The 13,716-nt window shown below is 58.5% G+C and overlaps 1 protein-coding gene across 4 annotated transcripts in view; it reads right to left on the bottom strand.

Annotated features, from left to right (window-relative positions):
- DLGAP4 (DLG associated protein 4) overlaps positions 1 to 11,725 on the bottom strand; it is a 72,416-nt gene extending 60,691 nt beyond the window's left edge. For all 4 annotated transcript variants that reach the window (XM_030963045.1, XM_030963046.1, XM_030963047.1 and 1 more), the window contains exons 1-2: positions 11,626 to 11,725; positions 273 to 1,290 (exon numbers count right to left, since the gene is read on the bottom strand). In XM_030963045.1, coding sequence (XP_030818905.1) covers positions 273 to 1,223 — 951 coding nt within the window. In that variant the 5' untranslated portion in view covers positions 1,224 to 1,290; positions 11,626 to 11,725. The remainder of the gene's footprint in view (positions 1 to 272; positions 1,291 to 11,625) is intronic.
- Positions 11,726 to 13,716: the final 1,991 nt, after the last annotated feature.

Here is a 13,716-nt window from a genome sequence, read left to right as displayed (position 1 = left end):
GAGGTGGGGTGGCATGTCCCCTCCACAGGGACATGTTGGGACCGCGCTGCACCTGTGGGAGATGGACTCCATTAGCATCAATGTCCCCACAGGAGGAGTAGGGACCTGTTCCCAGGGCCCCCCCCAGCCCTCTCCTGGCAGTGTGACCTCAGCTGGCAGCTGAACCATCTGGAGATGTTGGATAAGGTCACATGGGTGCCCACCGAGAGGATGTCCCTGAGCTCCTGTGCCCTCCCTGCACGGAGCAGCCCGGATTCCCCCGTGGCACCCACCTGCAGGTAGTGGTAGGCCAGGTCCTGGTGGCAGGACTTGGATTTGAGCAAGGCTTTGTCGATGGTGGCGGAGGCCTTCTGGCACACCTCCCGGGCATGGCTGAGCGTCAGCGTGGACCAGGAGCCCCGCTTGATGTAGTTGGAGTCGTTGTTGATGGGGATATTGGTGCAAGGGGTGACCTTGAGGTCGTTATTGCTCTTGGAGGATTTCAGCATGTGCTCGCTGATGGTGTTGTAGGCGTGCATGAAGTACTTTGGCTGGCTGTGGTCGGGCTGCCGGCCCAGTGTCATCAGCCCCATGGGGTTGCGGTAGCTGCAGGTGTCGCTGTCCAGGTTGTCATCGGAGCTCCACCAGCCCGAGATGTTGGACCTGGTCCTGCGCTTGGGCTCAGAGGTCTTGGCCCGGTCCTTGCTCTTGCTCCTCCGGTTTTGCTTGGTGTCATCTGCCCCCTTCTTGCCGTTCACGTTGCCCTTGGCGGGGCCCTCCAGGGACTGGGACTTGGCGAAGAGCTTCTGCACGGAGTGCACCAGGTGCCGGATGCGGCCCGGGCGCTCGCTCCGGTGCTTGGCGTCGCTCCGCTGGAACTGCAGCGTGCTGAAGCCGTCCCTGTGGATGGGCAGCTGCTTCTCAAACTGGTCGAGGAGGTTGGCGGGCAGGCGGTTGATCTTTGTGGCTTGGGCATGGCTCGGAAAAGGGTTTTCATCCGGGACCTCGAAGTGGGAGTTGTAATGGATGCGGGGGAAAGTGCTGCTGTTGGAGATCTGGTTGTTGAGCGGCAGGAGACAGTCGCCGTGGACGGTGTTCTGGGCCGGGAATCGGGGATCCATGGTGAAGGAGTCGGTGGGGCTGAGGAGATAAGGGTTCCTGTCCTGGGGGGCATAAAGAGAGTCTTGAGGGGAGTCCAGGTTTTCAGAGAGATGGCGGCTTCTGTTATCTCCTAAGCCCTTCATGGTCCCGGTGCTTCCTAGACCATGGCTCAGGGACGGTGTGGCAGAGCCCTCGCAGACTTCCCTGCAGCTGGAGGCAGAGACAGATGTTGAGAGACCACTGTGAACCCCTCTGGCAGCCCACTCCTCACTGGGGGCACAGCCCTGTCCCCCTCTGAAAGCAAACGCCACCGCAGTTAAAGGACAAAGGAGAGAAGCAGGATGGCAGAGGCAGGAGGGGAGGAGAAGGGGTGTGAGACCAGGGGCTGGAGAGAGCAGGGCCCAGCAGAGGAGGGGCAGGATTCACGTTCCCAGTGTGGCTGCAGCGCTCGTGTGCCTCAGTGCCCAGCCACAGGCTGCTCAACAACGCTGCTGCTGCTGCTCTGCTGCTGCACGTGGGATGGAACAGCGTGGCAGAGGCACTGCCAGCAGGTCCCTGCTCTCTCCATCTGCTCAGCTGGGAGGAAAGCCTGCTGTCAAAGCCCAGCAGGTCCTGCTGAGCCCAGCCAGTCTGGAGCCGAGCACCCCAGCTTTGCAGGGTGCCTGGTGTCCCCAGGTGTCCCCAGGTGATGGATCCCAGGGCTGGCCCAGCCCCCACAGCTGTGCTAATGTGACACAATGGCAAACACCTCCTCTGCAGCCAGTGCTGCCTTCCTGGCAGGTTCTGCCCTGGAGCACAGCGTGTCAGTAGCTCCATAAGAGCTGAGGTGTTTCTGAGCACTCAGAGCCTGACCTGAGAAGCTGTTGGCTGCTCAGACAATGATTCCTGCTGGGCTGCACCACTCCTGGGGAGCTGTGTCACCTGTGCCACCCTTCCAGCCTGCCCCTCCGTCCCCTCTGCCACAGTGAGGGGCTGGGGTTGGTCCCTTCCTTTCAGCAGGTACAGGATCCCCGTGGGTGGTGGAAAGGCAGCTGGGACAGAGGGATCCCCTGAGGGATCCCCACTGAACAGCTCCCCAGTGGTCTTGCCCCATCCTGCTTGGTTAGGAGGGATCCTCATCTTTACTGTGTTATACAGGGAAAAATGACAAACCTTTTGGGTTTGCTTAAAAGAAAGATCAATGAACATTTATATGAGTTGAGCTGTCAATCAATAAGTTGATTTTCCATACTCAAAACCTACTTAAAATCACAGAGTGTATAAATGAACTCTAATTTCCTGTTACATTTTAGTTTAGTTTCTTAGTTCCTTTTTGGTTTAGTTTGAGTGTTGCTCAAAACAGGACTTCTAACACATGCAGATGGTGTGTCCCTGTGAGGAGCACAGGTGGCAGTCTGTGCTCCTGGCTTCTCCCTTTCAGCCATGAATGCGTCTCCAGTCTCCTCCAGGAACGTGTTCCCCACGTGCAGCGAGGCCAGCAAAGGGGTGTGGGAGTGGAGTGACCACTGCAGGGTGGCAGGAATCGACAGGCTTGTCTTCCTCACTCAGCGAAAAATGAATTCATAATGAAAAGCAGCCAGAGCTTTAAAGAATTGTTTGGAAGCATGAAAAGAAAAAGAAGTGGAATTTATTCCATGGCTTGATGGGCTTTGCAGTCCCCATTTAACTCTGTCACTCCCAGTGGGTTGGCAGAGCCAAGCTGGGCTTTGCAAAGCTGCAGTGAGCACAGCCTGGGCTTCTCATCCTGCTCCAATGGAGACCCCAGTCCCCCTCCCCTGAGCCTGCTCTGGGGGTCCTGCCCAGGCTGACCTCAGAGCCCTGGGCACTGCCCACTGCTCCCTGCACCCATGGCAACCTCCCAGCACTGCTCCCTGGGCATCCCGGGCCCACGGGGCTGGTCCTGACCCGGGCCCTGCAGAGGCTGCACGGCCCCGTGGAGTGGCTGCTCCTTTCCTCCAGCTCCAAGCTGTGCCCTGCCCCTGCTGGGCCGTGCTGCTCTGGAGTGAAGATTGGCCCCTCTCCCCCACACAGACAGTGCCCTGGCATTTTGGGGATGGGGACATGGCCTGAGCTGGGAAGTGTTGACACCAAACCTGAACTTTCCGCCCAAACACCAAATGCAGCCTTAGCCTTGACTGGGGCCCAGCTGCTTCTGGTCCCTGTGGGTGTGATCCTAATCCCCCCATAATTCCCCTGTGGGTGCAATCCTAATTCCCCTGCGGGTGTGATCCCAATTCTTGCTGTGCTCTCCAGCAGCATCCGCCCCCTGGAGTCCCCTGCCCATGGGACCCACTGGGCTGGTGGATCTGGGGTGGTGCTGGCTGGGGGTGCCAGCAGGGAGGCTCAGGCTGTGCCAGCTGGCACCCACAGTGCCTACAGAGAGCCCCAGGTGATGTTCCCAGAGAAAACCCTCCAGGCAGAAGGGAAGGATGGGGTGTAGGACAGGCTCCAGGCTGAGCTATTGTTCTGAATTCCAGATGGCTTTGGATGGCCAAGCTCCACCTGCACACCTTGGAGAGGAAGCCCCGCAGGAGGCAGAAGCTCAAATCCTCCCTGAACACCATCCAGGCTCAGCTCTGCCTGCCACAGCCACTCTCCCTCCCCTCCTTCCCCCAGTAAATCCCAGTAAAATCCTTCCCTTGTGCCCAGGGCCCTCCTGCTCCGAGGGACGCTGTGGAACCAGGCTCACAGGAACCACCACAGGAACCAGGCTCCCTGAGGAGACTCCACACCCTGATTGGATTACAAAGGGATGGCTCTGGATATTGACAAAAATACATCTTTGCCTTCTGTGAGCAGGTGATATTTGAAACAGGAATCTCCTCCTAAGGCAGCCCATGACTGCCTTGTGCTCGCTGGGCTCCAGATAAACCCAAACTGCCTTAGGAATCAAAGGAGGTAGGGACATGAAATGGAACAAAGCAATGCAGATAATGCCATGCAGTGAAGGTCTGGTGTGCACAGGAGGAGGAGAAGGGCCAGGGCCAGGCTGGCTCCAGGTGCTGGAGAGGCAGAGGGGCAGGGAGGAAACCCTGAGGGGCTGGGGGATGAGTGGGAAAGGAGAGAAGAGAAGAGAAGAGAAGAGAAGAGAAGAGAAGAGAAGAGAAGAGAAGAGAAGAGAAGAGAAGAGAAGAGAAGAGAAGAGAAGAGAAGAGAAGAGAAGAGAAGAGAAGAGAAGAGAAGAGAAGAGAAGAGAAGAGAAGAGAAGAGAAGAGAAGAGAAGAGAAGAGAAGAGAAGAGAAGAGAAGAGAAGAGAAGAGAAGAGAAGAGAAGGTTTTGGAGGGGCAGGAGCAGAAAGGGTGGGAAGGTGGGAGCAGGGAAGGGCAGGGAGCTCCCTCTCTCCCAGACTGGTTCCCCCCTGCCAAGGGTGGGCACTCACTTTGGTATGGCAGAGTTCACTGCTCCCTTCTGCTGTGGGGCTGCCCCAGGTGTGACCCTGCAGCCTGTCCTGCCTGCTCCAGGTGTGACCCTGCAGCCTGTCCTGCCTGCCCCAGGATCCCTTCCCTTGGCACAAGGGAGGTGTGAGGTGCATCCCTGCTGGGGGCACGTCCTAATGCCCACCATGGGGTCTTTGCTGCCTCCTCTGGCAGCTGGCCTCCCTCTAAGGTGGATTAAACTGTTTTCCTACATTTCAATTACTCTCTGCAATCCTTGGCACTTTGTTGAGACATTGGGACAGGGAAGGGAAAAGTCCAGCAAGAACTTCCCTACCATCTTTTAGATTTGGAAGAATGGAAAAAGCTTGAAACTAAATCTCCCAAATCCAAGATTGTGCAGCTCACAGACTGTCAAGGGCTGTCTCCTGGGACGGGTGCCCAGTGTCCCTGCTGTGTCACCCTGCCCTGAGCCAGCAGGGGTGGTCAGCCCTGCACCACAGAGGGGGCACCAGGGCCACTGCAGGAGAAGACCTGCCCAGCAGAGGGTCCCAGCAGGGGCTGCCAGGGCCAGGATGGGACCCCTGAGCCCATGGAAGGGACTGGTTTCACCCCATTACCTCTGTTCCCCTCAGTCTGTTTTCTCAGGACTGCCCTTGCTCTTCCCAGTGGCTTTGCTGATGCTCAGAGGGGATGAACTGGCCTGAGCTGATTTATGGCACTTTTGTGTGTACCAGACCCCAGCCAAGGGCATCTTCTTGGGCCTGGTTCACAGCCTGCAGGTTTGGGTGGGCTGCCTCCAACCCACCCCCAGCAGCTCCAGACACCAGGCAGGGCTTGGGACCACAGAACAGAATTCCTGAGTGGTTTGGGGTGGAGGGACCTTAAAGCCCACCCAGCCCCACCCCCTGCCATGGGCAGGGACACTTTGCACTAGACCTGGAAGGTTGCTCCAAGCCCCAACCAACCTGGCCCTGGACACTGCCAGGGATGGGTCTCCAGGCAGTGAGGCACCACTGGCTGTGATCAGCTTCTGTGCTGGGGCTCTGCACCCCTGGGGAATTGGGCAAACCCATGCCACTGCCCACCATGCCTCCTCCTCAACTCCTGGGGTGGACATGGCTTTCAGGAGATGCTGCTCTATTTCTATTGTCTTCAATGATGCAAATCCACCTTAGACCAGCTTACCTGAGGGCACAGAGAAGGCAGAGAATGGGGCAGACCCCCTGCCCTCTCTCAGCAAGGCAGACTCCCTGCCCTCCCACAGCCTCACCCCGCTGCTCTCTGCTCCCCTCTGCTCCAGGATCTCTCTTTGCAGCTGGCTGGCATTTGCCAGCCCAAACCATGGCAGGGGCCCTGGGCAGGGCTCAGTCCTTCTCACCAAGCCTGCCAGATCCCAGGGAGCTCTGAGAGCACGCCACACTCACCCAGATTTCTGCTCCTTGTATGTGCATGTGTTTCTGCTCCTTCTGCAGCCAGAAGTGTTCCACACGTGTGTGGATGTGGCACTTGGGGACACGGTGTAGTGGTGAAGGTGGCAGTGCTGGGTCAATGGTCAGGCTCCACGGAGGCCTTTTCCAACCTCACTGGTTCCATGGGGGCACATCCAGCTCCGTGTGGCACAGGGTGTGTGTGACACAGTGCTGTGTGTGACACATGGGGTGTGTGACACAGTGCCGTGTGTGACACGGGGTGTGTGTGACACAGGGTGTGTGTGACACAGGGCTGTGTGTGACACAGGGTGTGTGTGACACAGGGTGTGTGTGACACAGGCTGTGTGTGACACATGGCTGTGTGTGACACAGGCTGTGTGTGACACAGGGCTGTGTGTGACACAGGGTGTGTGTGACACAGGGTGTGTGTGACACAGGGCTGTGTGTGACACATGGCTGTGTGTGACACATGGCTGTGTGTGACACAGTGCCGTGTGTGACACGGGGTGTGTGTGACACATGGCTGTGTGTGACACAGGGTGTGTGTGACACAGGGTGTGTGTGACAGGGCTGTGTGTGACACAGGGTGTGTGTGACACAGAGTGTGTGTGACACATGGCTGTGTGTGACACATGGCTGTGTGTGACACAGTGCTGTGTGTGACACATGGGGTGTGTGACACAGTGCCGTGTGTGACACGGGGTGTGTGTGACACAGGGTGTGTGTGACACATGGTGTGTGTGACACAGGCTGTGTGTGACACATGGCCGTGTGTGACACATGGCTGTGTGTGACACAGGCTGTGTGTGACACAGGCTGTGTGTGACACATGGCTGTGTGTGACACAGGGTGTGTGTGACACAGAGTGTGTGTGACACATGGCTGTGTGTGACACATGGTGTGTGTGACACAGGGTGTGTGTGACACAGGGTGTGTGTGACACATGGCTGTGTGTGACACAGGGTGTGTGTGACACAAGGTGTGTGTGACACATGGCTGTGTGTGACACGGTGCTGTGTGTGACCCAGAGTGTGTGTGACACATGGCTGTGTGTGACACAGGGTGTGTGTGACACAGGGTGTGTGTGACACATGGCTGTGTGTGACACATGGCTGTGTGTGACACAGGGCTGTGTGTGACACAGGGTGTGTGTGACACAGGCTGTGTGTGACACGGTGCTGTGTGTGACACAGGGTGTGTGTGACACAGGGTGTGTGTGACACAGGCTGTGTGTGACACATGGCTGTGTGTGACACAGGGTGTGTGTGACACAGGCCGTGTGTGACACATGGCTGTGTGTGACACATGGGTGTGTGTGACACATGGGTGTGTGTGACACGGCCGTGTGTGACACAGGGTGTGTGTGACACAGGGTGTGTGTGACACAGGGTGTGTGTGACACGGTGCTGTGTGTGACACAGGGTGTGTGTGACACAGGCTGTGTGTGACACAGGCTGTGTGTGACACATGGTGTGTGTGACACAGGCTGTGTGTGACACAGGCTGTGTGTGACACGGTGCTGTGTGTGACACAGGCTGTGTGTGACACAGGCTGTGTGTGACACAGGGCTGTGTGTGACACAGGGTGTGTGTGACACAGTGCTGTGTGTGACATGGTGCTTAGTGTGACACAGGCTGTGTGTGACACAGGGTGTGTGTGACACAGGCCGTGTGTGACACATGGCTGTGTGTGACACATGGGTGTGTGTGACACATGGGTGTGTGTGACACAGGCTGTGTGTGACACATGGCTGTGTGTGACACAGGGTGTGTGTGACACATGGTGTGTGTGACACAGTGCTGTGTGTGACACAGGGCTGTGTGTGACACAGGGTGTGTGTGACACAGTGCTGTGTGTGACATGGTGCTGTGTGTGACACAGGGTGTGTGTGACACAGGGCTGTGTGTGACACAGTGCTGTGTGTGACACATGGCTGTGTGTGACACAGTGCTGTGTGTGACACAGTGCTGTGTGTGACATGGTGCTGTGTGTGACACAGGGTGTGTGTGACACAGGGTGTGTGTGACACGGGCTGTGTGTGACACAGGGTGTGTGTGACACAGGGTGTGTGTGACACAGGGCTGTGTGTGACACAGTGCTGTGTGTGACACAGGGTGTGTGTGACACAGGCTGTGTGTGACACAGGGTGTGTGTGACACATGGCTGTGTGTGACACATGGTGGCTGCCCAGGTGTATGGGCTGTGGGGGGCTGCAGCTGTGACTGGGGTGCCCTGGGTCTTACAGGGCTCCTGCAGAACCAGGGAGTGCTGGGCTGGGGGCTCATTTCACCCTCCAGGGCAGCTCTGTGCTGCCTCCCTGCTGCCTCTGCCCCTGTCCTTGGCACATGAGCCACGCAAGGACTCCCTGTCCCCTCCCTGGGCACCCTGCTCTGCTGCTGCAGCCACGGCTGAGCCATGCCTGGGCCCACAGCAGGGCGCTTGAAGAGCTCTCCACGTGGTGCTGAGGCCCTGGCACAGGGTGCCCAGAGCAGCCGTGGCTGCCCCTGCATCCCTGGAATGCCCAAGGCCAGGCTGGATGGGGCTTGGAGCAGCCTGGGACAGTGGGAGGTGTCCCTGCCATGGCAGGGGGTGGCACTGGGTGGCTTCAAGGTCCCTTCCTACCCAAACCATCTCAGAATTCTCTGGTTCCCTGATTCCATGTACTACTGAGGCGGGGCTGGCCAGAAAGGGCTGGGAGCCGCTTGGGTGATGCTCAGGAGGGACTGGCAGCACATCAGGAGATGCAGCAGCCTGTGAAAGGGACTGCCCAGAGCACACATCCTCCAGGAGGAAGCCAGCCCGGGCTGATGGGGCTGAGGGCACCCTTTGGGGTCAGCCTGTCCTGCCCTCTGCCCATCAGCTCCCCCGGGGCTGCACATCCCCCGGCCCAGCTGGCTGCAAACACAGCGGTGCCTTTTGTGCCTGCAGCCAGCGGCACGATAAACACGGGCTGCAAGGCGGGGAGGTGATTTGCCACCTGCAGGGGGAAAACGCCTCCCTCTCCTGCTGCAGGAAGCTGAAAGGATCTGCGAGCTGTGCTGCAGGTGACGTGGGCCTGCCCACGCGGAGCCCAGCGCTGCCTGAATTAGCAGGAGCTCTGGATGTGCTGCTGGGGCCGCTGCCTGCCGGAGCCCTGCATTAATGATGATTCAGAGTTCACAATCTGATCGCGGCCGATAAAAATAGCTGGAACAATTCCTTACACAACAGAGCCCCCTCCTGCCACGCTGCTCCCGGGATGCTGGGCAGAGCCGTGCCCAGGGATGGGCAGCAGAGAGCACTGCCCGTGCTGGGAGGGAGGCGGGGGCTCCTGAGGGGAGTTAATGCCACCCGCCCTGACAGGGCCACCAGGGAGCAAGCACAGCAATGGAGGGGACAGCGGCTTCCAGCAAGCCAAGTGTGTCACCTTTTTGGGGTCCCTGCTTAGGGGACAGGGAGTCCTCAATGGGTCTGCCCAGTGCCTAAAGTGTCCAGGGGCTCACCTGCCCATCCTCGCCCTGCCAGGCAGGGGAAACAGCCAGTGCCAGCCTGAGCTCGGCAGTCTGATCCCTCAGCTGCGTCCCTGGGGAAGGATTTCCCACATCCCTCCTCATGTGGGAATCCATGGCTGATGCCTTTTGAAAGTGGCATCTACACACAGCCCCTGAGGCCCCATGACAGCTGAACACCAGTGGTCTCCTGCTTGTTCTTCAGGCCAAGGGGTGTCTCTGCCCACTGGTGCCAAGTGGGGTGATGAGAGGATCATCCCAAAATTCCCAAAATGACAGAGTAATTTATCTTAAGAACTCTAACTACTAAACACTATCTTTTTTTATCTACCAGCAAAACCAAATGCTGTGAAAGTCAAAGGCTGTGATATGACAAAGATTTTTTGACTTCAGGTGTTGTCTAAGCTGGAGGAGCAGATGAACTCCTGAGAGAGACAGAGAACTTATTTCCATGCAGATGTCACTGGTAATATAACCAACTCTCCAGGGAACAAAACCCCAGAAATTCTGCAACCTATTTGTCTGTCCCTAAATAGAAGTTTCTCAAAGTTCTCTGTGAGACAGGATTTGCTCTGAATCAGGAAATGCAAAGCATTAAGTAGGTCAAATGAGACAAATGAGACAGATAAGAAAGGGAATTTTCAGGAAGGGAGCAGGACAGCTGATGAGGTGGCTGGAGGGGAGGGACCAGGGCAGGAGCTGAATTGTTGTCTTTAAACCCACCTGCAGCCTCTGCTGCCTTGCAGAGCACTCGGGGCACAGGCTGCTGACCACATGGGGCATGTTCCAGCTTGGCTGGAAGAGCAGCTAATGAGAGCATCCTGGCCCAAAGCTGACCTGTGCTGGCCAGTGGTGCCCAAGGGGTCTGGGGGGCTGAGGGGGTCTCTGCACAGCCCCCATGGAGCGAGTGTGGGATGCAAAGCCCTGACCACAGCTGCCCTTGAGCTGCCTCTGGCCTGGCTCCCAGGGGTGGAGGTGTCCACCCTTGCACTGAGAACTTGGGACCCAGGCAAGGCAGAGACTCTGCTTGGCCTCCTGTGCTGGCAGCCTGCCCAGACCCCTTCTGAGTCCTCTGTGCTGCCAGAGCCACCAGCAGCCCCAGGGCCATGGCCCCAGTGCCCCACCCAGGGCACAAAGAGCACGCTGAGGAGGAGGAACTTCAGCCTGGAGACTGAGGTCAAACTTCATGGGAGTCTTCAATGGGGAAGGTGCTGAGCTCTGCTCTGTATGACCAGTGACAGGACAGGGAACGGCTGCAGCTGGGCCAGGGCAGGCTCAGGCTGGAGATCAGGGAAAGGTTCCTCATCCAGAGGGTGCTGGGCACTGCCCAGGCTCCCAGGGAATGGGCACAGCCCCGAGGCTGCTCCCCAAGGAGTGTTTGGACAGTGCTGCCAGGCACAGGCTGGGACTGCTGGGGTGGCTGTGCAGGGTCAGAGTTGGATCGATGATCCTTGTGGGTCCCTTCCAACTCAGCTCACTCCATGGTTCTCTGCCTCCTTGCCCTTAATGTGTGTGGCAGAGGCGTTACAGGAGGCTCTGAAGGGCCGTGGCTGTCACTGCTGCAGCACCAGCTGAGCAGGGACCTTCCTGCGCTCCAGGGCAGAGGTTCCCGCTCCCTAAATCTGCACACGAAGCCAGGCAGGGCCCTGCCTGCATTTGGGATGCAGGCTGGAGATGCTCTTGGGACTGGCTTTGCTCAGTGCCTCAAACAAAGCAGCTCCTGTAGCCTCAGGGTCCCGGGCCGAAGAGGGACAGCTGGAAAGAGGCAGCAGCTCCCTGTGCCCTCCCTTCAGAGCCGGGCTGGGCCCGTGCGCAGAGCTCGGAGCTCGGAACATTTCCTTTGTCTCAAAGTGGGTCAGGCGGAGGCGTGACGTTACCATGGCAATGGGCAGCAGATTTCATAACTTTATTTTGTGGGGCGTGGCGCAGGATTCGCCGGGAGATGGAGGGAGGGTTGTCATTGAATCACCCTGCCAGCTTCCCTTCCCCAGGCTGCTCCTGCAGGAGCTCCACTGCCCCTTGGCCACACGCACAGAGCCGGGGCTGTGCCCCCCGGCCCCCTTGGGAGCCCCAAAAACAGCCTGGGGCCATCCCAAAAACAGCCCGGGGCCATCCCAAAACCACCCCGGGGCCATCCCAAAACCACCTCAGGACCATCCCAAAGCCACCTCAGGACCATCCCAAAGCCACCCTGACCATCCCAAAGCCACCCCGGGTCCATCCCAAAGCCACCCTGGGTCCAGCCCGTACCTCTCAGCTCGCTGGGCTCAGCACTGGGCCAGACTCAGCATCCTGAGCACCGTGTGTCCCTCTGGGCTCCAGGGCTGTCCCTCATGAAGACCTGCAGGGCAGAGAGAAAAGGGGCCGTGTCCTCCCAGGGATCAGAGAGGTGTCTGTGATCCCTGTGATCAGAGCTCATCTCCCTGACAAACATCCCACAAGCCAAGGCTGCAAACACTTGGCTGCTCGGCCTGGTACCCAGGCTGTGTCCAGCAAAGGGCAAATGGCAGAGGGGGAGGCAGAGGCAGTGCCCACGGGACGGGGAAAGATGTGGGAGTGGGTCCTGTGTCACTCTGGTGTCACATGCACTGAGAGGACGAGCTGGAGATCAGCCAGGTGGGGAGGAAAACATCCAAAATGCTCCTTGCTGGGGGCTCAGGCCTGGGCAGGGCCCCTTTGTGGGAAAGTGCTCTTTGTCTTCCCTTCCCTTGTTTATCATGGACTCACCCCCTGCAGTCCATGGCCAGGCCAGGAGCCCCTGAGCTGGGCAGGGGGATCCTGTCACCCCCTGTGCCTCAGCCTCTGGGCTGTCTCCTTTGAGCCGAGCCCAGAGAGGCAGGAAGGACAATCCTGGGGACAATCTCCCTGCCTGGGGTGCAGATGGCACCTCTGGTGCTCCCCTTGCTGTGTCCCAGCACAGCAGAACCTGCTCTGTCGCCTCCAGCTGCTCACGGCAGCTCCCACTCAGCCTCTCCCATCTGGTCACTAGGTGCTACTGTGCTGCAGCTAAACTCTGCTGCTTCCTCCTTCCCTGCCACCCAACCACGCTGCAAACCACAGCAGAAATGCTCCCTCTGTGAAAAACCAGCTAAATAAATCTGGGAAAACCCCCCATGTTTGTTAGTGTCCCCAAAACCCCACTGCCCCCCAGAGAACACAGCCTGAGTTATCTCCTCAGTGCTCTAGGGGTTTGCATTGATGAGCACCCACAGCCTGTCTGTCCTGCCCTGGGAGCTGCTGGGGCAAACTGCAGGGAAGGAGGGCTTGGCAATGGCATGGGAACCAAAACAGGAGTTAGCCTTCCTAGGACAGCTTTTTCTTTCCCACTTGAATGGAGGAGGCCATCTGGGTTTGAGAAGGTCTGTGAGAGCTCAAAGAGGGGTGAAAATGGGTGAAGCCCAGTTTCCTAGCTCAGATGGAAGGCTGGGGCAAGGACACAAACCTCAGCAATTTTTCTAGGAAAGCCAGATCCAGGTGCTGGTCTTGACTCCCCACTGGTGATGCAGAAGATGAGCAAACCCAGAGATGGGCAGCAGCTCCTTGTCCCCAGAACGGAGAGATGGGCACTCAGGGCTCCTGAGGCCCTGCTGTGCCCCTGCCAGCACCAGCTTCTCCTGCCTGGGGCACACACAGCCCGGGTGCCTGGCTGGGGCACCGTGCCCTCCTCAGACATGCCCAGCAGCCTCCCAGAACCTGTGCCAAGGAAGCAAAGCCTGGGCAGATGGAGGGGCACAGTGCAGGCAGAGAACAGAGGACTGTGTTCACTCCAAGGCCCTCAGGGGGATATCCCAACAGACAGAAGAATGGAAAGCTTGGGCAGATCAGCAGACTGGCCTCCTAAACTGGGTACAAACCCTCATCACCTTCCCCCTATGGCCCAGCACTGCAGAGGGAAATGCTAAAGCAAAGGGCTGTGTCCTGGGACAGCCAGGCAGGGCATTCACCTGTGTCCCCACAGCTCCCCTGCCTCCTACACCAAACACTCCCCTCTCTCTCCTGACTTTCTTGCTGCTGCTGGGCTGTGAGGCTGAGGCAGAGTGAGGCACGCGTGGCTTCGCCCAGCCCAGGCCTCTGCTGTGTCCTGAGGGACACCTCCCCAGCCAGGGCCAGACATTCTTGGGCTCAGGGTGTCATGATGCAGACAGCAGAGCCACCAGCACAGCCAGGATCCACGGCCAGTGCTGCCCCCAGTGTCAGCAGCCAGCTGTCTCTGTCACCCACTGTGTGACAGTGCCCTGCCCTGGTGCCATAGTGCTGGGATGGAGGGCAGCACCACTGGAGCCACTGATGGCCACCACAGAGCCAGCAGCACCTTCTGGGAATGGCCCAGCACCCTCCTGG

Source organism: Camarhynchus parvulus, chromosome 20, assembly GCF_901933205.1.
Source record: "Camarhynchus parvulus chromosome 20, STF_HiC, whole genome shotgun sequence".
Classification (NCBI taxonomy): domain Eukaryota; kingdom Metazoa; phylum Chordata; class Aves; order Passeriformes; family Thraupidae; genus Camarhynchus; species Camarhynchus parvulus.
This window is presented reverse-complemented; position numbering and strand designations above follow the sequence as displayed.